This window comes from Xiphophorus hellerii, chromosome 12 (genome assembly GCF_003331165.1).
Source record: "Xiphophorus hellerii strain 12219 chromosome 12, Xiphophorus_hellerii-4.1, whole genome shotgun sequence".
Taxonomy (NCBI): Eukaryota; Metazoa; Chordata; class Actinopteri; order Cyprinodontiformes; family Poeciliidae; genus Xiphophorus; species Xiphophorus hellerii.
The window spans coordinates 3,597,662-3,623,125 of NC_045683.1; the positions used below are offsets into that span (position 1 = coordinate 3,597,662).

Sequence of the window (25,464 nt, forward strand, 5' to 3'; positions counted from 1 at the left end):
AAACTCAGAAATTTTGAGACTAATCTGAAATTTTCTATTATAATCTTTTCAAAAGTCTGTTTGACTTTGTGACTCTGTTTGTAAAACTCAGAAATTTCTTTGGTTTTTTTTAGAAAATTTCTTACATTCTCAAAATGCTAGTCTTTTTCACAAATTTTTAACTTTTTGAGATCAAGATTCCTTGCTTTTTCTTAAAAATTTCAGGAATTTCTTATTCAAAACTTTTAGAGATAAAACTCAAAGTCTATCAAAAACTTTTTGAGTTTTTATTCTTGCCAATTTTAAACTTTTGGAGCTTAAACGTTTCCTTATTTTTTCTGATATTTATCAAAGAAATCTTTCAATTTTTTGACTTTTGGAGCTCAGAAATTTCCTTGTAATTTAAAAATTATTATTTTCCAAATTTCTGAGTTTTGCCTTGCAAATTTTCAACTTTTGGAGCTCAGATTTTTTTCTTTTTTGTTCTTGAGAATTTCTGAGTTTTTTTGGTAAAAATTTACTCCCATTTTATCTACAATTGTACTAACACGCCATATAATAGATAAATTAATATGTAAATAAATAAACAAATACATAGAGTAAAAAAAAAAACAAAAAACTGAGCTATTCCTTTAGACTTTTGAGGGAAAAATGAAAGAAAACCACGCGTCTGAGAAAAGCTTTTATTTTTGAAAGCCTTCGCCGGAAGTGGTGTCCATGATTTCTCGGACTTCGCAGCAGTAAAAAAGGCAAAGCAGGGACTGCGGTGGTAAACAAACAGGTAGAGCAGCCGTACCTCGTCCCACGGAGCTGCGCTGTCGGCACCGGTTGACTTTCAGGAAACTTGACCTTCTTCTCGGACCGTCTCTGAGGTCGAACTGGCTCTAAAAATCCCGGACTTCGGCTGTTAAAACTCCAAAGCTCGTCCCCGGTCCTCTTCCTCTCTCCCCGCCCTCCCTGCCCTCGGAGTCGGCTTATGTGACACATTAACGTCCCGGGGGCGAGACGAGCGAAACATGACGGAGCTGAGGAAGCGAGGCGCCGGCGGAGGAGACCCCGACACCGCCGAGAACATCAGCGACAAGGTAAGGCGCACCTTTCGGGCATAAGGAGACCCCGGTATCACCGTGGATCCTCGCCCTGGAAACCAGTCTGGCTGGTTGTTGCTGGACAGCGGGGTTAGCCAGGCTGGTTAGCTGGTTAATCCAGCTTCAGCCGCAGCTCGGTCACGGATACAGTTCCGATTGGGAGCAGTTCGGGTGGAGGTGATACCTTCACGTATGAGTCTTTATGAGCCGGACTCTTCAATGTCAGGCTGCTGCTGACCAATATGAAATGTGTCATCCTAAAGTTTATGTCTGGATTAAACACTAAAGGATTCAAAGCACTTCTAAACATTGACTTTGTTGTCTCTAAGTGACTTTGTAACTAATTTTAGCAGACCCTGTTAAGTATTTTATACAGAAATACAGAAAATGCCAACCAGAAATAATTATTCCACCATCATTTTGGCGCCCCTTTTAGCATGGCGCCCACATCCCTCAATATAGTACATACCCACTTTTGTCCTTAGAGTCATCATCCATTTGGAAGACCTGTTTGAGGTCACAAACACCTGTCCAATACAGAAAATGCCAACTAGAAGTAATTATTCTGGCATCATTTTGGCACCCCTTCTAGCATGGCGCCCCTATACGTCACATATATATCAGTTTTTTTCTCTCGCCACTAGCAGTGTGCTTAGGGGCATCATCCATTTGGAAGACCTGTTTGAGTTCACAAATACAGAAAATATGCTAATTAGAAATAATTATTCTGCCATCATTTTGGCTCCCCTTCTAGCATGAGACCCCTATGCTTCACATATATCCAACTTTTTCAGCAACAAGAACAGGCTATGACTCACTGTTGATTTATTTTGCCAAGTGTATTAAATGGCCACGTCTGCATTTTAGGAAAAATCCTTGGATGTTTGTTGTTCTTTTCACTATTAAAATAAACTAAATTCAAAGCAGAATCCTGGATGAATACTTTGTGTTGCACCTTACATTTCCCGTTGTAAGATGTTAAATTGTCTGTGTCTTTGTTTTTAATAAGCTGGCATCAGTGAGAATGGCATCCTAACATTGTTCTTTTAAAATGTCTTTCTGTTGTCAACTGCCTGGCAAAACAAACTGAAGCCATTCTTGAATCATTCCGAGAGCCATAAATGGCCCCCGGGCCACACTTTAGACACCCCGGGTTTATAAGAGTCATTCTCAGTAGCTGTGTAGCCATTAGAAATGTTCACAAAACTTCGTCAATATTCCGCTAATGTCAGAAGAACACAAGTTTCCATCAGACTAGCGACAAAACTTTCTATCAAAAAACTATTTTTTTTAAAGTGCCGTGTTTCCATTTAACAAATATATTTTTGATATCCCAAATTGCACAATTATTAGTGACTGAAGGTAGATGTGAACTAAAACCTTTTGCACAGCAGCAAAATCACCTGCTTTAATAATGGGCCTCTCACGATAACAAATTTTGCTGGATGATAAATTGTCCCAGAAATGATTGCAATAAACAATATGGCCATTTTGAGACAAATTTCAACTTTTATAATAATAATAATGACATATTAATGCAAATACACATTCTCAAATATAAAAAACTTTAATTTCTGAGAAAAATGATAAATCATGCAAGTGAAAATTATTTAGCCTGTTTTGGTTTGTCATGCTACTAATAATTTATTTTTTTATTGCGACTGACCTACTCAATAGGTTTTGTGACTCCTCCTCCTTTAATTACAGTAGAACTCGTATTTCAACTTCTGCAGTCAGACTGCTTCGATGTGATGCATGCAGTGGTGTCAGGACTTGCTCTGATTAGGCTTTGTGGTGCAGCTCATGGTGTTTAAGTTATTACCTTTTCTTGTGAAAGAGCTGCTGAGTAGAGGAAAGAAATGGTGCGATTGGGAGAAAATGAACACGATGGTTTTAATGTGTCTGGAGCTGTTTCTAACTGCTATGAGTCAGCTGGACTCTGCTTGTTTTTGGGGCGTTAAACGATCGCTTTGCTTTAATTCACACCCTGTAGATAAATCCCAGACAGAGCTGGAGAAACGTCTGGGACATCTGCTGCAGACTTTACATGACAGCTGACCTTGGTGGGGTTTCTGCAGACCGGCTGGTTGGTCGCGATTTTCAACATTTGTTAATATCTCTGCAGTCTTCACAAGCTCTGCTTCAGAAACCTTTGTTTTTGTTTTTTTTTTTGACTGAAGTTGGGAGTGTTTATTTTTCCAAGATGGAAATATTAGACACCAAAAACCTAAAGTGATTTGTAAAATGTTTATTTATGTGCATAAATGTACATTTCTTTTGGAAACGATGCACATGGTTCACTGACTTTCTGTAGTCATTAACGAGTTTCTGGCAGGATCAGAGCTGGATGTCTGAGTTCAAACCTTTTTTGGCTCTCAGTCAATTTGTAAGACAAAGTCATTTATAGAAGTTAAAAACAGAAAAACAGACATTTAACCACTAGAGACGCACATAATCAAGTTAATCAAATAAAGGAACTGATGAAGCAAATAATTATTAAAATGACAGAAATCAACAGAGTTTGGTAGTAACTAGTTGCATTCACTCAGTTACATTAATTTGAGTAACTTTTTTGAAAAATTTACTTTTAGTCATTCTTACAAGTAGTAAAAATACTACTTTGCACTTCTTACTTTGACTTGAGTAATTTTATTATAAAGTATTTCTGTTCTTATTTGAGTAAAATTTCTGGATTTTCTACCCACTGAATGAAAAACAAACACGTTTTAACCAAAAATTCCCCAGACACACACCTGCAGTTTCTGTTAGAGTTTCAAAAGTTTTTTATTGAAAGAAACTGATTAAAAAAATATATTTCGCTGATTTTGTTATTTTCTTTCAATATTCGTGAAAAAGTACTACTTCCACTGGCAGATTATTTCACTTATAACATGGGAAAAATGTCTTGTTATAAGTGAAATAATCTGCCAATAGAATAAGTATATTTTATAATGAATATTAAGGGATTATTGACTTAAAACAAGCTGCTATGTCCTATGCTCCTTAACTTACTCTTAAGTTAGTTTAGTCTTTTTTTAAGTGTGATAAGATATTTGCACTAGAATCTGGACAAAAATACTTGGTAATATTTTGTTTTTGCAGTGTAAGCTAGTTACACTGCAAAATATTTCAATATTTGATTACTCACAATTAATCCGATTAATCGTTTCAGGCTTAATAAAACCTTAAAATGCACTGCATCACTGTCACATGACCTGAAATAGATGGCAACAAGATGTAAATAAATATTGTCTGTATGTTTATTATTGGCTTTCTGATTCTATAAGTGTATTTATTCTAAAACGCTGTTTATTTTTGACTTGATTTACAATGTTTTCATAAATAAAATTAAGCTTGAAAGACGATCCACCCAGGCTGTTGTGATTCTGCTGAACTCGGCTTGAAGTTGAGTCTAAATCAGGCAGACGATGCACAGGGTAAAGCCGTGAATTAAAGAGACAATTGGTGCTTGAACGGCAGCCCACCGTTTCTATTGATCCATCTGTATCAATGAGCATTAAATTCCCACCTGGCTTTGTTCTGCTGCTGAAAGTTTCTTATTGCTTCAGGCTGCAGTTTGTCAGAGGGGGGGGAAAAAAAAAAGCAGCGTTGTTGAAAACGGAGATGCTTCTCTGAGGAAGTCGCACTTTCATTCAGGTGTTTGCTTGATTGTTCTTCTTCCCTCCAGGATTAGGAAACTTGTGTAGGCTGTGATTTGATCCGATTGGTCCTTTAAAATCCCAACCGTTACAGGACAAACAGCATCATGAAGACCACAGCAGACAGATCAGAGAGGAGGTTTAAAACATATTGAGGTTCTAAAATATTATTTTAAAGGGGACCTATTGCGCAAAATTGATATATTTTCCCTAATTTTTGTTCTTCCATTTGTGTTTCTACTGCTTCTAAAACAGCTCAAGTGCTTAAAACAAACAAACAAAAAAAATACAAGAAAAGCAAAACACCCGACCGGTTTTTGGCAAAAAGTAAAAAAAAAAAGTTTGGTGTCTGCAAAATGAGGAGGTTCAAAAATCTCTGGAATGTAAATCAGCAGGCACCGTGCCATTACCTAGCAAACCCAACAGAGTTCCCCCCGTTACTTAGTAACCGGAGCAGAGCTCCAGCAAGTTTGGTCAGCTGGTTTTACTGCTATACAATGCTGTACAATGACTGCTGGAAAAGACAAGTGTTTTGTTGTTGACTTACCATCCAGAAACCATTTGCCGAATTCTTGTTGGTTTTGCAGGAGGCTCCACTGCTGCTTTTCAAAGATGCACGGTTTTATCTGTTTGCAGCCATTTTCACATGCGAGTGTTAACGTTGAGTCTGTGGGTGTGGCCAACAGCAGCTTATTTGGATTTAAAATGACAAGACTCCCTAAAACTGGGGTGCCCAAAGTCAGTCCTCGAGGGCCGGCATCCTGCATGTTCTAGTTCTCTCCCTGGTGGTACCAACAACCTTTTCAGCATGTCAGTGTTCTTCCTAGACCTTCTAACAAGTCATCATTTGATCCAGGTGCGTTAAACCAGGGAGAGAACTAAAACATGCAGGATGCCGGCCCTCGAGGACCGACTTTGGGCACCCCTGCCCTAAAACATCTCATTCTGAAAGGAACAGACTAAAATCTAATTTTCTAAGAATGATTTGTACAAGAAGTGTCGGACATTTCTTGTACAACAAGACCCATAGATCTATCCTAACTTGTTTAAGGAAGCATAAACGTCGCCTCATCTCAGAGCTGGGATCAGTCCATTTCCATATAGAGTGACTCATCTTAGGCTGGTTTGAGAAACAAAAATTCATGTAATCTCTAGATATGCAAAGCTGGCAGAAACGTGGCCAGAGATAGCTAATTACAGATGCATGCCACACCTTCCAGATTTCTGTTTGTATGTAATTATAGAAACGATGCATCATTTTCCTCCCAAACTTTGTGTACAATTTCAAGTTAATGAAATGACCTGAAACCATATTTAATATTCTCACTCTTAATTAAAACAATCTCGTCTTTTTTATTTATTTTTTAAAATATCCTGAAGCGATTTGTTTCCTATTGTCAAAGCTCTAAGCGAGGTTAAAGGTCAATATATCCTCTGCTAGAACAGAGACATTTGTTCTCTTGTCCCAGAGCTGCAGGGACAAAATGACATCATTCAGTTCCTGCAGCTCTGAGAGACATGAAGAGCTGCAGAAAGACAGACGGATGAAGCCTTCCTATGAGTTCTGTCAAAATAATCAATATGCCAATAAAATCAGTACTACAAAAAAAATATTATTTAGAGACACTATGCAGTAGATTTGTTTGATTCAGCGGTTTAGAACATATGCGCATTTTTCTAGTTATTCTAGAAATTATTCTTGCCTATTATGGGATTTTAATTACTCATACCCGCTTGTTTATGTTGCAAAACATCAAAGTATTTGAAATATTTTTAAAGGTTTTATTTGCTTAGCAACTAAAATAACGTCCTCTGTTTGATTTATAATTCAGTTTTGCATGAAAACGAGTCGTTTTTGGAAATCGACCACACTCTGCACCTGTCACAATAACAAATTTTGCTGGATGATAAATTATTCCGATAAATAAGATTTTTATTTTTAAGTAATAATGGCATAATAATGCAAGAACACATCAATCATCAACTCTAATGACCATTTAACACTGGAATATGTAATAAAATTCATTATTTTGAATATTACTGAATACCATGACTGGTTCTGGTTAGACTTTGGTTCATCATTGATTGTTTTTCTAAAAACCAAAGCAATCTTTAGTGTTTCTCTGTCAAATTTAGCAAAAATATAGAGTTTTAGAGCAGAACAATCCTCAAAAGATGAAAAGATATACTTCCTATTCCTTTTATTCTGAATTTAAACCCAGTTTCACCTCATCTGTCTCTATTTTCACACCAACTAGAGTAACCCACACTGCAACCCGACTGCTTTCCCATTTTGTGAGCTAATTACGTCTGTGGACTTAAAGCTCTGTAATTTAACCTTGATGACCCCGTTTAACCACACTTGGCAGCGTTCGAGTGAAAGAGCCCATGAAAGGTAAAAACAAGGATGAGGAGGAACAGCAGAGACTCTCTAGTTAAGAAAGGAAACGCAGGAAGTGCAGCTGGTTCCTTTAGGGGGAAAATCTCCGGCCCACCTCGTTAAGATCAATTAATTGTGTTGCCTCAAGAGCACAATTAACGTTCTTAATCACACATATAAACGCAAATGTGTGTTTAATTTAATGCAAAAACATTCAAAATTCAATCAATTTTGAATGTTTTTGCAGCGTTTAATATTTTATGAGCAAAAAATGTTTTACAAAATACTAAACGTTAAAAAACATCAGTGTATAATATTCAACTCTTATTCATATTTTGCATGGTTGGACATCTTGTTTGTGATAAATATCCTTGGAGGCTCCTGTAACTTGGTGCTGCAAACTGAAACTTAAAATAAAAAAAGTATATTTTTTATTCTTTACTGGTTCAAATCTGGTAATATTTTCATAAGATCTACTTCTCAGTCAAACGCTCCTGAGAATATTTGTAAATGGGATAATAGAAGAACATTATGATGAGCTGAAGGTACAGCGTCTGTGGAAAAACTTCTTAAAGAGACAGAGGCTCAATTTCAAGGTGTCAAATTTCTAAGTCATGTGAGGTCTGAGGTTAAAGAGTCAAAAATTGGAAAGAAAAATCTCAGAAATTTTTAGATTAATCTCAGAAACTTTTTGGAAGAAACAAGAAAATTTCTGAGCCCCAAAAGTCGAACATTTTCAAGGACAAATTCAGAAGTATTGAGATTAAACTAGAAAATTTTGTTTGTTTTTTTTCTGGCAGGAAGCCGATGGCGACGACAGGCTGGGCCTGTCAGGCGACACTGAGGGAGAATGTGACGTCGACTCCAAAACGGACACTCCAGATGTTCCCACCTCCACAGCAGACACGGACAACACTCCAGAATGCCTGAACAAAGCTCTGGAGGGGCTTCCACCCAAGTACGTACTCCTCAAACGCTGATATGCATCGAGTTCTGTAACACTAAAGGTTTTCTCATATGGCTGGACTATAAATCAATAACAATGTATATTTTGATTGAAAAGAGATCAATATCAATAGATAATCAGAGGTAGAGGAAAGACTTTAACTGCTCAACCTCTCACTGTTAGGTAAGTTAGGTTGGTGGAATCAACTAACTCACCCACTTTTTGGTTACCTAGCAACAACCTGCTGGGTAACAAGCAGTTTCAAGTTCTTATTATCTACTATTTTTATCAAAATAATGATAGTAACCTAGCAACCATCTACTGCTAAGCAAGATTTTGCCTCGTATCTGATTAAAGACAATGATGTGGAGTGAAAACTGTGGATAAAACAGAAAAGGTTATGCCACCATTTTGGTAGTATTTTAGATGTCTAAAACAAAAAACAAATCAATAATTATTGACATTGACTGATATGAAACGCGAATGTTTTCAGCCATATCGTCCAGCCCTATTTTCTTGTGTTTGATACTTCCTGTTGTCACCATTCTGTGACGTCACACACAAAGATGGCTGATAATTGGCATTTTTCTTAACCAAACCTCTGCCTCCTTCAGTGCGTGTTCTTTGTCTTTCCTGGAACGTTTTCAAACTGCTGCAGTTGGTTATTTCATATGAAAAGTGGTGGCAGCATTTATCAGAGGGAACTCTGATTAACCAGGCCTGACTGCAGCTAAAGTTAAATTTGCATGTATGTGTTATCTTTAGAGACAACACCAAGTCTCACAGCAAGCAGAAAGAGATCTCAGTTTGCAAGTTGGTCAATAGTCACAGTTGTTTTTATTTTCACAAAAAAAGGTCGTTTATTGAAAAAACCCAACATATTCAGAGTAACAAGCCCAAAGTGAAAATATATAAATGTATAAATATTTTACTTTTCAGATAAAAAAAACATTCTTGTCTGTAAATGTGTTTTAGCCAACATTCAGATTTACTAAAGGAATGCTATGTTATTGCATTGTAGGCAATAAAATATATATTTTCTTAATTGAAAGAGAATTTAATTACTTGTTTACTTATCTTTTAATGTACGTCTAATATTGTATAAAAAGGCTTAAGTGGTTAAGTAAAAATTCTGTAGATTCCAGCTTCATATTTTTAAAGGCCATTTTAAAAATCCGATCAGTCGCCAAAATAACTTATTAATCAAGTACTGAGTAACTGATCAAATTATCAATCATTTAATATATATATTTAAAAATGACATCATCAGACGAACCAAAATATAAATTTAAGTGGAAATTTTGGTATTTTAAGGACAGAAATGACAATAATTCATATAGATAACAAAAAACAGAATCGGGCAAATCAGTTTCTTTCAATTAAAAACGGATGAAACTTTAACAGAAACTGCAGCTCTGTGTCTGGTGAAGGTTTGGTTAAAACATGTTTGTTTTTCATTCAGTGGGTAGAAAATCCAGAAATTTTACTCAACTTACAGTAGAAATACTTCAAAATGAAATTACTCAAGTAAAAGTAAAAAATGCAGCATGGTAAAAATACTCCTAAAAGTACATTTAATTTCACAAAAGTTACTTAAGTACATGTAATTGAGTAAATGTAACTAGTTACTGCCCAGCTCTGGTAGAATCCAACTAATCTTTTCTTCTTCTTGGTCAGTTAGAATCACCAAAATTATTGATATTTGCTAAATGGCAGAAAACTCAACCAGAACATTTTTTAGAGACTTTTTGTGGTATTTTTACATATTATACACCTTAACACCATTTGTTTGGATTATTTCATTTTATTAGATATTTATTGTTCCTAATGGCCTGACAATTATGATCATTCTTCAGGAGAAGCAGAAACGTCAGTTTGTCCCAGACAAGGAGTTTGTTTTGATTCGCTGGTGCCTGACGGAGATAAACATACGAAGAAAGATAAGAGTCTGGCAAGATAAACGCATAAGGCAGCAGAGATATCGACGCTATCGAGTGGAAAAGTCCTCGACAATGGGCTGTTTTGTTGTACAGTGAAGGAGTGAAGGGTGTGACCGCTGGATGACTAGCAGGTCACGGTGCGTAAAGGTTCACCAAGCCAAAGGGCGCCACTTCAGAGAGAGAGAGAGAAGAGCACGAAGGTGGAGTTAGATCAGATTTCAGTGATCGGGACGTCAATGGATTGACATGAAAGATGAATGACGCAGCAGAGGGATGAATGGATTTGGAGGTGAAGACTGCAGGAGAGAGAGAGTTTATGAGAATAGTGAGCACTCAGCAGTGAGAGCGTTTCTCATGATGCAGCAGTTTCTCTTCTCCATTCACCCAGCAGACGGCCGCCTCAGTTTGGCTCCTGTGAGGTCACTTCCTGTGTTTTGATTTGCAGTGAAAGGTGTCGCCTCAGAGCTACAAACATGGCACAGTGTAGTGGAAATATGAAGCTTTTCCCCAGCAAGCACACATTGGAAATGCATTACATTACACAGGGATGTGGAAAAGACAGTTATATATATTATATAACGGTTGGTTTTAACGTCTTATATTTCTTTATCTCGGATGACATTAGTATTTTCTCCACTTCTATTCAAATATTCTTCTAATCGCGATTCTCTGTTGAAATGAGAATTTGATGGTTCTTCTGTTGATCATTGATTTATAACCTTGTGATAAATCTGATATAATTGCCATGAATTTTCTCTAAAGGCTTTTAATTCTTCACAGATGGAGGAACTACTGGATACGAGGACTTCTGTCCATTTGCATGATTTCGGGGTTTTTCCTTATGATCTATATGGGACCCATCATGCTTATCTTTGTGGTAAGTTGCAGTGAAACACACAGGAGGCATAAAACTTTAATTTAAAAAACCCTCTTGCGGTTGCTGTGTGTATAAGTTGAAAGTTTGGAGTTTGAAGTTAGTAAAAGCTGTTGGAAGAATTTAACATAAACTTTGCCTCTTGAAAAAATAAGAGTTTCAACTTCAATAAACTTTAATTTTCTGTTTTTCGACTCTCCTTTGTGCTTGTTCTCCAGGTCATGAGTGTGCAAATCAAGTGTTTCCAGGAAATAATCACCATCGGCTACAGAGTTTATCATTCCTATGAGCTGCCTTGGTTCAGGACTCTGAGTTGGTGAGGAAAATCAATTAATACGCTAAACAGCAGCTACATCTTATGAACACAAAGTTATGCTGCAGTTTTTCAGTGAGTCTCATGAAATTTCACTTTGTTCTAAATTATTCTTAGACTAATATTCTCTTAAAAAGGACAAGTTTTCTGCAGTTTATTTTTATATTTGACCAAGGTAGTCAACATATTGTTTTTGTCAGTTTCAGTTTCTTTATTATTTATTTTACATTGGCTGTTCTACACCTAATTGCACTGACTGAACAAATTAAAGCTGTTTTTATACGTTTGACCAGGCTGGTGAAGCTATTGGTGTATTTAAGTGTGCTGTACTGGTGCATAGTTATCAAAATAATTGTAATTCTGTACATTTATGTTTGTCTTTTTTAAAAAAATCAACACTTTAAGTCAATTCAGCACTGTTTCAGCTGATACTAAACCTCAGGTATTGGTATTGGAAGTGGAAAAAGTGGAACAGTGAATCCCTAGCAACTTTATTCTTGTAATTAAACAAAAACTCTCATAGTCTGTCCCTAATATTTTGTCATACAACTCACAGAAGGAAGGATTTAAATAAAAGCCACTTTTTACACTGCAAAAATAGAAAATCTTACCGAAGTATTTTCAGTCTAGTTTGCAGTGTACATATCCTAGTACATTTAAAATAAGACAAAACTAACTTATAAGTAATGTTTTAGCAAGATAGAGGAGATTATTTTAATTAAATAAGTCTTAAAATACAATTTCAAGAATTAGAAATAATTCTTAAATTATTTTAAGAATTAAACACTGCAAAAACACTAAATCCTACCAAGTACTTTTGTATACATATACTTGAAATGAAACATAACTTACAAGTAACTTCAGGAAGATAAAGGAGCTTTAGAGTCAATATTTCCTTAATATTGATAAATATTTCACTTATAACGAAACTTTTTCTGAAATAATCTGATTAAATAATCTTAATTAATTCTTAAGATTAATTGAGTAATCGGATAAAAAAAAAAATATTGGTAAATCTGGCATATCACCTGTGTTACTATCGGATATCAATATCAGTCCAATTTTTCATTTTTGAGCATCTCTAACAGTCACTTTTCTGTAGTTTAGAAAACTAACCTGTAACAATAATAACAGCTCACTTTCTAAGTTAACCTGAAGAAAAGTTATTAAAAGATCTGAAATTATATTCAATTTAATAATAAAGAGGCAGGCTCACAAATACACATAAAAAATGTCTATGCTCCAGCTTTTAGTTTATGTATTCATCTTCAATCAGTTTATTAGATGAACTCTGACCTCGACGAACAAACCCAAAGGGAGCCAGGGGGAGATACGACCGGTAGACCAGGGGACGAACTAAGAATGGGGGGGAGCAGTACGGGATATTTACGGCTTCGTCCGTCACACTCAGAAACTCATCTACCAGCCATGTACCGCCATGATGATTTCCGCCACCAGTTTGTTGAGACCGGGATGATATAAAAAGTATTGTGCGGTTCGTCCGTAAAGCTACACTTACACTGTAACCTTCAACTACTCAGCCGCCCGCCGGGTTCAGTCTATCCGCTCACCTGTATAAATACTCCTGCAGCCTCATCCCTCCGTTTACTCTGAACCAGCAGCTCCGAGGAGAAAGGCTGCCGTTCTCCAGGAATTGCGCCAGTCATTTAAGGATGTCTATTGGTCCCCCAAAAACGATGAAAACCCGGCCGTTATCATCAATCAATAAAATCCCCACGGGCCGAACTTGAAAATTGGACGTTATGCTGCTAACGCTTAGCTTTCGTCAACAACTCAGAGGCGGAAGTCAGAGCTCCGCGCAACGCAAATAATGTTCCGGTGCGCTAAATAATAAAACATAAATTAACGAAGCTTCGACGCAGGTAAATTTTTCTCGAGGAATTTTAATAATCGAGGTACTTGAATCATTCCAGGAATCGTTTCAGCCCTAAACAGAAGTGAGAAAAATCGGATCTGGTATGAAGAAAAAAATATTTTGAAGCCACATCATTAAAAATACTCTTAAAATCTCAAATTTGATGTGGGATTAATGCGTTTAACCTTTTCCTGGAGCTGTAATAGTGGAAAATAATTTTCAACTAAAATCTTTCCCCAGTCAGAAATAACTTCAACTACGAGATAAAAATCTCCAACGCAAACATGCTCTAAATTTGACTCTTCTGTCAAATTTAGAGCATGAAATTTTGTTTCCTTTTATAAATCACACAGACGTACTAAACAGGAAATAAATAATGATTCCCAGTCTATTGTTTACTATGTAAACTAATACAGTATCAATTACAGTTTGTGAGATTTGCATATTTTAGTGTGTGTGTGCAGCATCCCCACCCTGCTGCTGCTGTTGACACTTTGCATACACACCCACACAATGCAAAGATCACTGCCATGCTGGAAGTAAATGAACACTTTTTTTTTTACCAAGGCCCCTGGCCACCACACACACACGCACACACACCCACACACCCCTACACGCACACACACACACACACACACGCCCACACACACCCCCACACACACACACCCACACACACAGACTCTCTGTAGGTCAACGTGCAGCAGGTCAAGACAGAAACCCAGTGACCCAAACAATAGCTTAGCGCCAGAACTGTGCTTTCTGCCTCAGGTACTTCCTGATTTGTGTCAACTACTTCTTCTATGGTGAAACGCTCGCGGATTACTTTGGGGCTTTGGTGCGGAGGGAGGAGCCTCTGCAGTTCCTGGCTCGCTATCACCGCTTCATTTCTTTCACTTTGTACCTTGCAGGTGAGTCGCCTTCAGTATCTTGGAATAACAACACATGACTTTGACCCCTTAGAATCAGATTCCACCCTCAAACAGCGTTGGTTTTGTGAATAAAAAAAAAAAAAAAATCCCTTTGGGTAACTTGGAGCATAAACTCTGATTTACAATCATGTGAGCTCATTCATATCCTCCTTCTACTTTTTTTGTTTGGGACTGATTGACCTTTGACCTTTCATCAATATCTTGAAAGCAAAAGCAGCACAAATGAAAATTTTTGCTGCACAAATGTAGCAGAGTTTGACACCAATTTTGTCTGATTTGAAGGACACTTGTTTCAGTTGATAGTGGGTGCGCTGCAGGTTTAAATGAGGCATTGTGTAGTTATTGTATCTTTTATTACGTCAGTGAACATATGAAGTTGTTTAATCAAATGCATGGTTCACACTGCTCCCTACAGCACAGAGCAGACTATTGTTTAATCTACTGTACACTGCTGAGTAAAACTGACAGCATGTTGTTTACTCTTTCACAGGTTTCTGCATGTTTGTGCTGAGTTTAGTGAAGAAACATTACCGCCTGCAGTTTTACATGGTGTGTATCAACAAAGTAACCATCTCCTCTGCTTCACTGCGTTGAACCTGATGTCCATCCTCTTTGTTTGTTCTTCGCTTTTCATGACATCAAATTGAGAAGACTTTAATTTGGACTGATTTTACTTATGCACTAGTGAAGTTATTTTGGCCTGTAAGGCATTTAAAGCAGAATACACTACAACAATAATGCAACCTAAACACTGAATTTCTGCAATTAACAGTGGACTGGCATAAAACTAGCTGGATACTTGGCTCTTCTAATGCTATTCTTGGCAGAATTGGTCTTCATTTAATTGGTTTTCTGGCACCACCCGGCTTTTAAACAAAGTCTGCTAATTTTCCGCAGGGTTTAGGTCGGGGTTTTGAAAAGACCTTTCCTGAAGCTTAATTTTATGAGGAAATATTTATGTTGCAACTTGCAGGATCCTGCTTGCTGACGATGACTACCATTAGCTTTAGCTGTCAAGTTGTCAACATAACGCACTAAATCTTAAATTTACACTTCATACATAGAAGAAAAAGGGATGCAGTTGTCAACAATTAATTGTCAACATAACTAATTAGATGACAAAATTCCAGAGTATCACATTTCACAGGTCAAGAAAAAGTTTTAATTAAAAACAAAAGTTAGCGAGAGAGAATGAATTAGGTCATTTATGCTAGCTTGACTATGACGACCTTAACAAATAGACATGCTGTAGAATTTGGTGTGTTTCAGTTCAGCTAAAATAAAAATAATAATGATAAAAAGGCAACCCACACACAACTCCCTGACAGATTAACAGTGGAGCAGGTGGTTAAATTAGCTTATCAACCACCGTGTTATTGTCTGAACGCAATGTGCATTCAGACAATCACTGCACAAGGTCATAAAATAACAATATAAATGGTACTAAATGCCAAACCTCTGCTTTGTAATCACTAATGCCAAGATTAGTTGTTTTTCAATGCGAACACTGCTGGTTCTGACGTTAGAAAAGTCCTTCAGATCAGTGGAAAGTTTAAGACTATCTGGGAGTTTGACTGTGCATTGAAACCAGCTAATGAACTGTATCAATTCTGCCAAAAAACAGGGATCTAAAATCCAGAATTATGCTATACACTGCAAAAACACAATCTTAAATTATAGCATACACTGCAAAAACACAAAATATTAACAAGTATTTTTGGTCTAGTTTCTAGTGCAAATAAATATACTCGAAATAAGACAAAGCTGACTTATAACTATTGTCTCAGCAAGATATAGGACCTTGTTTTGAGTCAATAATTCCTTCATATCGGTGAAAAAGTTCTAGTTCTATTGGCAAATTATTTCACTTATAACATGGGAAAATGTCTTGTTAGTAAAATAATCTGCCTATACAACTGGTAGTTTTTCATCAATATTAAAGAATTATTAACTTTAAACAAGCTGAAAAGTTGCTTGTAATTTAGTTTGATCTTATCTCAAGTGTACAAGACCAAAAATACTTGGTAAGATTGTGTGTTTTTGCAGTGCATGTTTTAAGTAAATTCAAGCTTGTGTGCTCAGTTTCTCTTTTTTTTCTGAATGTTGCATAATCGTCCCATTCCGAAAATAGAGGGGCTGACATCACTCATTTAAAAACCCCAAATTAAGAACTCCTTCATGCTGATCATGTGCCTGGAGTCGATTATTTTCAAAATATGACTAATTCTTGCTCCTGTGTTGTACTGCGTTCATCATGCTGCGGTATTACAGTTTGATTTTGTTCTTTTTCGCATGCATCCTCCTAAATTTCCAGTGTGAACTCTGTTGTCCATCTGTTGCCTGCGTGTCTCGCTTCATTTTGATGTTCCTGATCGTCTCCCTCCGTCTGCGTCATTCACCTGTGTGGACTCCATTTATTTCCGACACGAGTTCACTTCTGAACGGGCACAACAACATTCCAGTGCAGTGAAACTGTGGTGTTTGTGTTTTGTGTTTGCCATTCCAGTTTGCTTGGACCCATGTGACCCTGTTGATTGTGGTAACTCAGTCCCACCTTGTCATTCAGAACCTGTTTGAAGGAATGATCTGGTAAGCAGGACACAGACAGTCATGATGTGCCTTCACTAGTGTTGTGGTGCTGTTTTTTGTGTGTCCTGTGGCAGCAATAACCAAATAGAAACTGATTTTAATTGATCAAATAATTTAAATAAAATAAATGTTAACTCATTATGATTCAGAACTGTCTTGTTTTTGGTTGTTGTGACTTCAACTACCGCTCACCATAGCTGAAATTCCTGCTTTCTAGGTACATTGTTCCTATTTCCATTGTGATCTGCAACGACATCATGGCGTATCTGTTTGGATTCTTCTTTGGGAGAACTCCTCTTATCAAGGTAAAGGAAGCTTTTTTTCTTTTAAATGCAAGTTGTAGCTGATTTCTGCGTGAAATCTCTTTTATACTCAATACAAAGTCTTATTGATTTTTGGCTAAATATCTTAGTACACTTGAAATAAGACAAAAGTAAGTTTTCAGCAAGAAATATGAGCTTGTCTTATGTCAACAATTCCATGAATTTTTCAGTCTTGTTTTAGATCTTCTGCTGTGTGTGAAATCTCTGTCCTGTTATTGACCTCGTTTGGGCCCAGTTGCCAACAGGTGGCCTCGTATTTCACTAATTTAGCGCGAGCCACAACAACATGACTTTTGTCTGTAGATTCGCCATGAAACCAGCGTAAGACTTCAGTAGGCTTACTAAGCTCGGCTTGTGACTGGCAGCTGCTGGTGGTAAATGGTTGGTTTTAACGTCTGACTCGTCAAAGCAAGTGGTGCTTAAGTCTAAGCTCAAGACTTTTTATTTCAGGCAGAGGTTTATCACCATGTAGCATAGTGGCATTTTTCTTATTTCTTTGTTTCTTGTTGGATTCAGTTGGTCTATTTTTCTTGTGATGTGACTTTTACTGTAAAGTGCTTTGGTCACCTTCGTTGATTGGTATTAAGACTTTAAGGTTAGGGTGTCTGAAGACTAAAAACCGATTACCTTCAGTTCTTGACTGATCATGAATCTAAGCTGCTTATCTTGTACTTCCTTAAACTTGGTGTTAATGGAAGTTCATGGCGATCAAAGACTTCAAGGTTTTCAAATCCTGTGTCAAATTATTATGGCTTCCATTTGATATATGTTTATGTTGATATGCTGCGTTTGGTGTCCTCCAGCTGGGCATCATGACCAAATGTCTACACTCTGGTTTTATCTGCCCAAAGAGCATTTTTCCTTAAGTTTTATGATTCACTCAGGGTGAATTCAGTTAGTATGCTTTAATCAAACTCTAGATCGTTTACCTGGAAAGATACAAAAAAATCCTGCAAGGGCTAAAATCTGACGCCACACCATTTTGTTCACATTTTTTTCATTTTAAGAAGGAAATTGTGTCTTCTTCAGAGGTTTTTAAATGCAGAAGCAACAATAAACATCAAGACAGCAACGGTAATGTTAGTAATATTAATAATAAGATAGTATTCAGTGCAAAGTAGCCTACATCTTCTTTGATGGTGGCAGTAAGGGACCTGGATTATGGATCAGGTGGCGCTGGCCCGAAAGGGTTAATCAAACCAAGTCTGCCGGACTATCAAGTGTGCAACTTTGAAAAACTAAGTCATGCTACTGTATTTTTTTTTTTTTTTAGAGAAAAGACACTCTCTGAAAAGGCAAGCTCTGCTTTTAGGTTAGGTTAGATCCTGTCTCCCCTTTAAATTTCTTTCAAACCAAATCTGGTTTCAGTGAAGACATGCTAGAAAGTCTTCATGAAAATCTTGGTTTTTTGTCCTCAACTTCTTTAAAGAGATTTTAAAAAGTTAAAGTGAAACAGAAGTCAGTTTTTGTGCGTTGGTGGGATTTTATCTGCTTGTTGACACTGAGTCAGATCAAAGTACCATGTGAAAAAACGATTGCTCTCGAATCACAAGCAGTTTATTAATGGTGGCACCGAGTGGATAAAAACGTTGTCAACTTTGTTGATCCTGGAAACAACTTTTTACTTCCTCTTCTCTCTTCGTTCCCCCTGCAGCTCTCGCCGAAGAAGACGTGGGAGGGCTTCATTGGGGGATTCTTCTCCACTGTGGTTTTTGGCTTCATTGTGAGTAATTAAGTTTTCACAGCTTCATCACACGCTCAGCATTTCCCCTAAATGGTTTCCAAGAACCCATAGAAGGGTGAAGAAGACCCGGGTTTTACAGAAAGCAAATAAATGCTACATCGCTACTTCTGGAAGACATTAAATCAGCGATTGGCTTTGGAATCTAGAAGCAACCCATGATGCTCGTAACACAGTTTGAGAACCACGGGAATACAAAATAAAGTGATCTGTCCATTGCTTCTACCATGCAGCATCGCACTTAAATCAAATTAAGACTTAAATATGTAAAAAAGAACCAAAGTGTTCTGTTTTTATCTCTGCTGACTGCGTAGATAAAAATCATCTTTATTGTTGTATCTATTGACAGATTCATATTCTTGTGGCAACTATTGAAGGGTTTTTCACACAGAGGATGTCCACACATCCTTAAAAAGTCTTAAATTAGTGTATCTAAAAGAATCAAGGCCTTAAATTGTCTTAAAGTCTTTTGAAAAAGGTAAGATGGCCTTAAATAAGTTCGTCACAAGTCTTAAAATTGTCAAATTGTAGATAAAGTGCAAATTTATTGCCAGTTAGCTAGACGAGGTTCATTTTTGCAACCCTAAAAATCCCCTATATGTAGTGTTTTTATCCCTGAATTTCATTCAAGGTGGGTTTAAAAGGTCTTATAAATTCTTAAATTTGACTTGTTTATATCTGCAGATAACCTGCATACATTAATATTTGGTTTAGGACTGAGATTAAACCTCAGAAAAGCAACTTTTCCAAAAGTTATTAGTGCAACATCTCTCTGTTTCCTCATATCACTGACTAGGCCTGCCCCAATAAGCAATAAATCAATTAATTGCATGATAAATTATTACTATTTTTTTTCCCATTTTTTTCTCCGAAGAGTTTTTTTGCGGCGCTGGTGGCTCATATTTTTTGTGACGGTAGGCAGACAGGACGGAGGGTGAGGAGAGGGGGGAAGTCATGCGGCAAAGGTCGCGACGTCCGCGTCGAGGACTAAGGCCTACATGGGGCGTGCTAACCCCCTGCGCCGCCACAGCACGCCCCATGATAAATTAAAACAAACTCAGTGATTTGAATTTGGATGATTTATTGTTTCTCTCTTTTCTGCCTACCAAAAACTGGATGATAAAAGTCTTCAGTCTGGTGCTTTGGGCTCTACTAGTCTTTTTTTGAAGGACAATTTTGTTTGTATTACCTGAAAATATGATAATTTATTGCTATAAATTCAATCTGGAGAGACTCAGACGGAGATGAGAAGACAATTAGAAGAGTTTATTGACAAACAGAATTTAAAGTCTTTGGCGCTCGGGCCCCGGCTGGGGATAACGGTTATCGCAGCGTTAGCGATAGGCTTCAGATGAGCATCCCCGATGCTGTTAGGAACGTCATCCCCCGGGGCCCGGCACTGGTGGTGGAGGTTGAAGAAGGGTGCGGGCCTCAGGACCGGGCGAATGGAGGAGAAGGGGTGGTGGTGGGTTGAGCTCGGCTGGAGAGCGAAGGACACCATGGATGAAGGTCCTTATCAGCTGGGACTTGGTCGGTGATTGGACGTGACGTGGCTTGGTCCGGTGTTGATAGGTCGACGATTGTGGGCAGGTCGCTTCAATTAACGGGTCCCGGTGGGGATAAAAGAGTCTTCCAGTTTGAATTTGCGCCTAGGCTTCATTTCTGGGACAATTTATCAGCAGCAAACTTTATCATGACAGGCCTATCACTCACGTGTTTCTTTCTCCCCCCTCAGCTGGCCTACCTCCTGTCGCAGTTCCAGTACTTTGTGTGTCCGGTGGAGTTCAACAGTGAGACCAACAGGTTCACGGTGGAATGTGAACCCCCTGATCTGTTTGTCATGCAGGAGTACACACTCCCTGCGGCGCTGCAGAACACACTCAGTTGGGTGAGACTCGCTCTTAATCCACGATATTATTCAAGAATATCCTGAATGAAATCATAAAACCATGTTTTTTTTTGTTTCCATTCCAGAAAACAGTGAACCTTTACCCCTTCCAGATCCACAGCATCTTCCTGTCGTCCTTCGCCTCCCTCATCGGGCCGTTCGGCGGCTTCTTTGCCAGCGGCTTCAAGCGAGCATTCAAAATCAAAGTAAGGAGCATGTCATTTCATGAAGCTTTATTTGGTTTCCCTGGTTCTTCTGAGAATCCGTCTTTGAGATTTACTATCAATGTGTAGACAGACTAATCAAGTTTATTTGTGTAGCATATTTCAGCTTTACATCATGAAAACACAAAATTACAAAGTTATGAAGAAAACACCTCACAGTCAACAATTTAACAAGCATTACATTTGAGGAGTGAAAACGGTTTCATTTATTATGTTTCAAAATCAACTCTAAACAGGAGGGTTTTTAATCTGGATTTAAAGGAACTCAGGATTTCGGCTGTTTTGCAGTTTTCTGGACGCTTATTCTGGATTTGTGGTGCATAGAAGCTGAATGCTGCTTCTCCATGTTTGGGTCTGGTTCTGGGGATGCAGAGCAGAACCAGAACTGAGAGGTCTGGAGGGTTGAAACAACAACAGCAGATCTTTAAGCCGCTCAGTTAACAGCAGCATTTTAACATCTATTCTCTGAGCTACAGGAAGAACTGCAGGAATGTTCTATGTCTGGTCTGGATCAGCTGCAGCTGGAGGATTTTTTTTTTAAGGCAGACCTGATTTTACTGACTGATTCTTATATTTACATGTTGAATGTCGTTGTTAAACTTTCTGGTGTCTTTTTGTGAATCCTTCCTGACTTGAGGTGAGCTGTTGCAGGAATCGGTTGGGCTGCTTCAGCTGAGGTTTTATTTAAAGACTCTGTTTGCTCAGCAGAGTTTTTCAGGGATCACTCAAACAGCAGCAAAGATTCTCTATGTTTTGTCGAGATAAAACTGCGCCACCTGCTGTCAGGCCTGGGTCATCGCCTCGTCTAATTATACAGGAAAAAGCTCTCAGGGTTTGATTAATCACTCAAATTGCTGTCGGTCTTTGCAGAACATCTCCATCTTTGGTAAATGAGGCAATAAAACATGATAATTTTCCTAAATTACTATTTATAGTCTTGTGTAAAAAGTATTTTCCCCTCATAGATTGTTTTACCTAGATGAAGACGGTTGAAAGATCTCAATAACAAGGCTCATATGGGTGCTTGAAATCCTTGAAAAAGCTTAAATTTTAATCAGATGTTTGCAAAGTGCTTGATATTCAAACTGCAGAGTTTTTTGTTTTTTTTAATTAAGTACAATATAACGTTTGATTAATTGGCTAGATTTGGAAAGTGTTATTTACAATTGAAACCAGATATTTTTATACACCTAATTTTTTCTCTCATTGTCTGAAGTTAAATAAAACAAAACTTTTCTTGTTTTAGATAAGTTAGAATTACCAAAATTATTTTGTTTTGTTTGTCCTGCTGTAGAATGACATCATAGAATAGTGAACCACACTTGGTCACACTCGGCCATTATCCATTAAAAATTCTCCCTGTTGCTGCCAGAAGTGAAAAAAAAAATATATTTTATAGACCACCAAAATAGAAAACAGTTGACCCAATAAGTTAAATTACTGTAAACATTAAGTCAAAAGTCTGTTTATATTGAAATATTGTTTAATTTATTATTGTTGTGCAGGAAAATGATAAAGAATTCACAATAATATTATTTTTGTGTTTTTAATTGGGGAGAAGAGACAAATTTTGGCCCCTGAAGACTTTCAGCTCAGGGTTTTGGTCCTCAGTGCAAAAGGTTCGGACACCACTGGGACTTCAGTGAACCGTAGTGAGAATCTAGTTAAAATCTAACGTAGACCTTGATTTCCAGAGTGCCTGAATTAAAACAGTTCTCCAAAGAAGAGTATTTCCTTCCTCTCCACCTGAAGTATAGGAAACTTTTAAAACTTTGTGGATTTAGTCTTTCAGTCATACACTTTTCTTTCTGAACCTGTTGTACGAGGGTCATGGAAAATTATATTGAAGGTCATGGAGAAGCATGGAAAAGTCATGGAATGTTCTGTTCTCTCAGGATTTTGCCAACACCATTCCGGGCCACGGCGGCATCATGGACCGCTTCGACTGTCAGTACCTGATGGCAACTTTCACTCACGTCTACATTGCCAGCTTCGTCAGGTAGGCAACAAGGAAGCACTCAGCACACTCTGATCGCTGATCAGTTGGATTTAAATGTCTTTAAGTAGGATATAAATATGAATGAGTAAATAAAATGTGCCTCTACTTGCTGAGTGACGGATTGAAATGGACGGGTTGCTGCTGGGTTTCTTTACTTCCTCCCTTGAATCCTTTGTTCTTTCTTCTTTTGTGGTTTCCTTCTTCCTTTCTTTGTGTCCTGATTTGTTCTTTCCTACCTGTTTCCTTCCTTCGTTTAATCCTTTCTTCTTCCTTATTTTCCTCCTCACTTGTCTGTCATGCTTCCTTTCTTCCTCTCTCCTTTCCTTCCTTTTCTTCTTTCCTCCCTTTAATTTTTGTCTGTTGTAACCGAGTATCCTACTTTCATTCCCTCCTTGTTATTTTTTCCTTCCTTCCTCTTTCCTTCTCTTTCCTCTCTTCCTTTCGTTGAGTGTTTTCTTCCTTCCTTCCTCCCTCATCTTCACACCTATATCATTCCCTGGTTTTTCTTCTTTTTCTTTCTTGTGACGTTTATGTATATTATATTTTAATTTTATTTTTGAATTTGAGTTTTCCATTGAGTTTCTACATCTGCAGTAGAAGACACACTTATTTGAAGGCTTTTTGCCCGTCTTTACCAGCGTTATCGCTACGTTTGCTGCGCTCTCTCTACACTGTGTTACTTTGACTGGGCCGTTTGTGTTGCAGAGGTCCGAACCCCAGTAAAGTGCTGCAGCAGCTGCTGATGCTGCAGCCAGAGCAGCAGCTCAGCATCTTTCACATCCTGCGCTCCCAAATGAAGGAGAGGGGCCTGCTGCCGCCGCCGGCCGTCCGGGCCGAGTGAAACCCGCTCAGGAAGTGTGTGAGGCGGTTCCCATAGCTAGTACGAGCACACACACAGACACATGCCGACACACCCCCACGCGCGCACACACACACACACACACACACCCCCACGCATGTGCACCTTTCGACTGTACTGTGTGTTACTCCCAGACCCATCATCAGCCTTCTAGATTTGAGGCGACTCTGGAGGGGGAAGAAAAGAAAATTTGCCAAACCAAACCCGGAAGTCGCCGCCGCCGGTTTGCTTTTGACCGCCTTCTCTCGCTTTTCCAGCGTCGGTGAAGGAGGACGAGGAAGAGTTTGGATTGTTTGAGAACGGCAAACTTTGCACTGACTTTTCTGATGTGAACTGTTAAGAGAAGCTTCCACCAGCAGAACGAACTGGTTCAGACTCCGCTCTGCACATCCACACATGTAGCATGCATGCAGCAGCAGCGGCGCATGCAGCAGCAGCGGCGCATGCAGCAGCAGCGGCGCATGCAGCAGCAGCGGCGCTGCCTCCATCTCCTTCCACTGGTAGCTTTTAGGTTTCTGACCAAACGTTGGTGGAAACGGATCGACTGCAGGCATGCATCGTAGATCATCATCTGCACAATTGACACTTGAAGAAATATATTGTACAGAAATATACGTAAATATTTAGCTGAACAAATACCTAATATATATATTTACTTAGAGATTTGCTGTGGGACAAGAAAAAAAACCATTTTAAGCTGTGAGAAATGATATGCAACTAAAGAGATCATTTCCTTTAGCATGAACAAAGTTGATCTTTAACAGGCAGCCATGTAGATTTCAGCCGAGGTTATTTAGAGACGGTGATGTTTGTAAAGCTTTACTTCAAGAAAAGGATTGAAAAGATTAGGAGTTGCAGTGGGATTAGGAGATCAACGCTGCAAGCTTTAATCTAAACCTGAGTAGCTTATCTGAAGAGAAATAAACACAAAATAGATTAACTGTTTTAAAATAAAGTTTTAAAAGCTTCCTAGCAACACCTGTAAAGCTCACACATTGATAAAGTTTACATTTTCTCCCAAATTCACTGATAAATCACTTTTTATTTTATGGTAAAATATTGTTTTAAGCATTAAAACTGTAATACTGCATTATAAAACTGTTAATGAACAATTAAGGAGGCTGAACTGATGCTGTAATTACACTATTAGTGTGACTTTTGTAGACTGAACTCTTTATTTACAAACCACCGTTACATACAGATGAAAAAAACAGGATAAAAAGTTAAGTATTTCTAAATCAAACTAGTAATTTGAATAATTGCCATTAAAAAAAAAAAAATTATTATTCCGTTTCTGCTGGGCATTTAAATTTATTTACTAGTTGTATTAAAAATGTATAGTAGAGCAAATATGTGAAAGGTTTACTTGGTTAAAATAAATAATATTTGTATATATTTAAAAATGAAACGGGTACTTGAAATGATTTGATGTAAAATTTAGTCATTATATGTTAAATTCATATAAAATTATTTATTCTATTGTTTAATGATTCCTGTGCAACATGAAATATTTGTGGCTCATCAGGTAAAAAAAAATTAAAAAGGAGTATTATGGGGAAAAAAATTAAAGTAAACCCATACATGTATGAACTGTTACTTGATACTGAGAACATTTTATCTTATGCTAGTAAAAATGCAGTGGAACAATTCCTTTTTAAAAAAAATAATTTTTTTATATAAATATTTTATTTAACAAATTGAAATAATTAGATTTGATTAAATTATCTGTTTTCTCAGTTTAACAAATTGATTTTAAGGAAACGTGTTGAATGAGAAATATGTGCAGTTTAAATCCTCGCCAGCAGGTGGCAGCACTCGGCTCAGTTCTCAGAAATTCGCCGTTTCCCCCCCCCCAGC

The 25,464-nt window shown here is 37.7% G+C and overlaps 1 protein-coding gene across 3 annotated transcripts; it reads left to right on the forward strand.

Annotated features, from left to right (window-relative positions):
* Positions 1-698: 698 nt before the first annotated feature.
* cds1 (CDP-diacylglycerol synthase (phosphatidate cytidylyltransferase) 1) lies at positions 699-25,261 on the forward strand. 3 transcript variants are annotated; one of them, XM_032578083.1, is made up of 14 exons: positions 699-1,064; positions 7,907-8,064; positions 10,773-10,869; positions 11,085-11,182; positions 13,824-13,963; positions 14,475-14,533; positions 16,491-16,573; positions 16,791-16,878; positions 18,551-18,619; positions 20,373-20,525; positions 20,612-20,731; positions 22,645-22,748; positions 23,454-23,628; positions 23,742-25,261. In XM_032578083.1, exons 1-13 carry the CDS (start codon positions 996-998, stop codon positions 23,587-23,589), a joined length of 1,374 nt encoding a protein of 457 aa, XP_032433974.1. In that variant the 5' UTR covers positions 699-995; the 3' UTR covers positions 23,590-23,628; positions 23,742-25,261. The 3 variants fall into 3 exon arrangements, with proteins under 3 accessions (XP_032433974.1, XP_032433975.1, XP_032433973.1); XM_032578084.1 differs by having other exon boundaries at positions 23,865-25,261; XM_032578082.1 differs by having other exon boundaries at positions 23,454-25,261.
* The last annotated feature ends 203 nt before the right edge of the window (positions 25,262-25,464 follow it).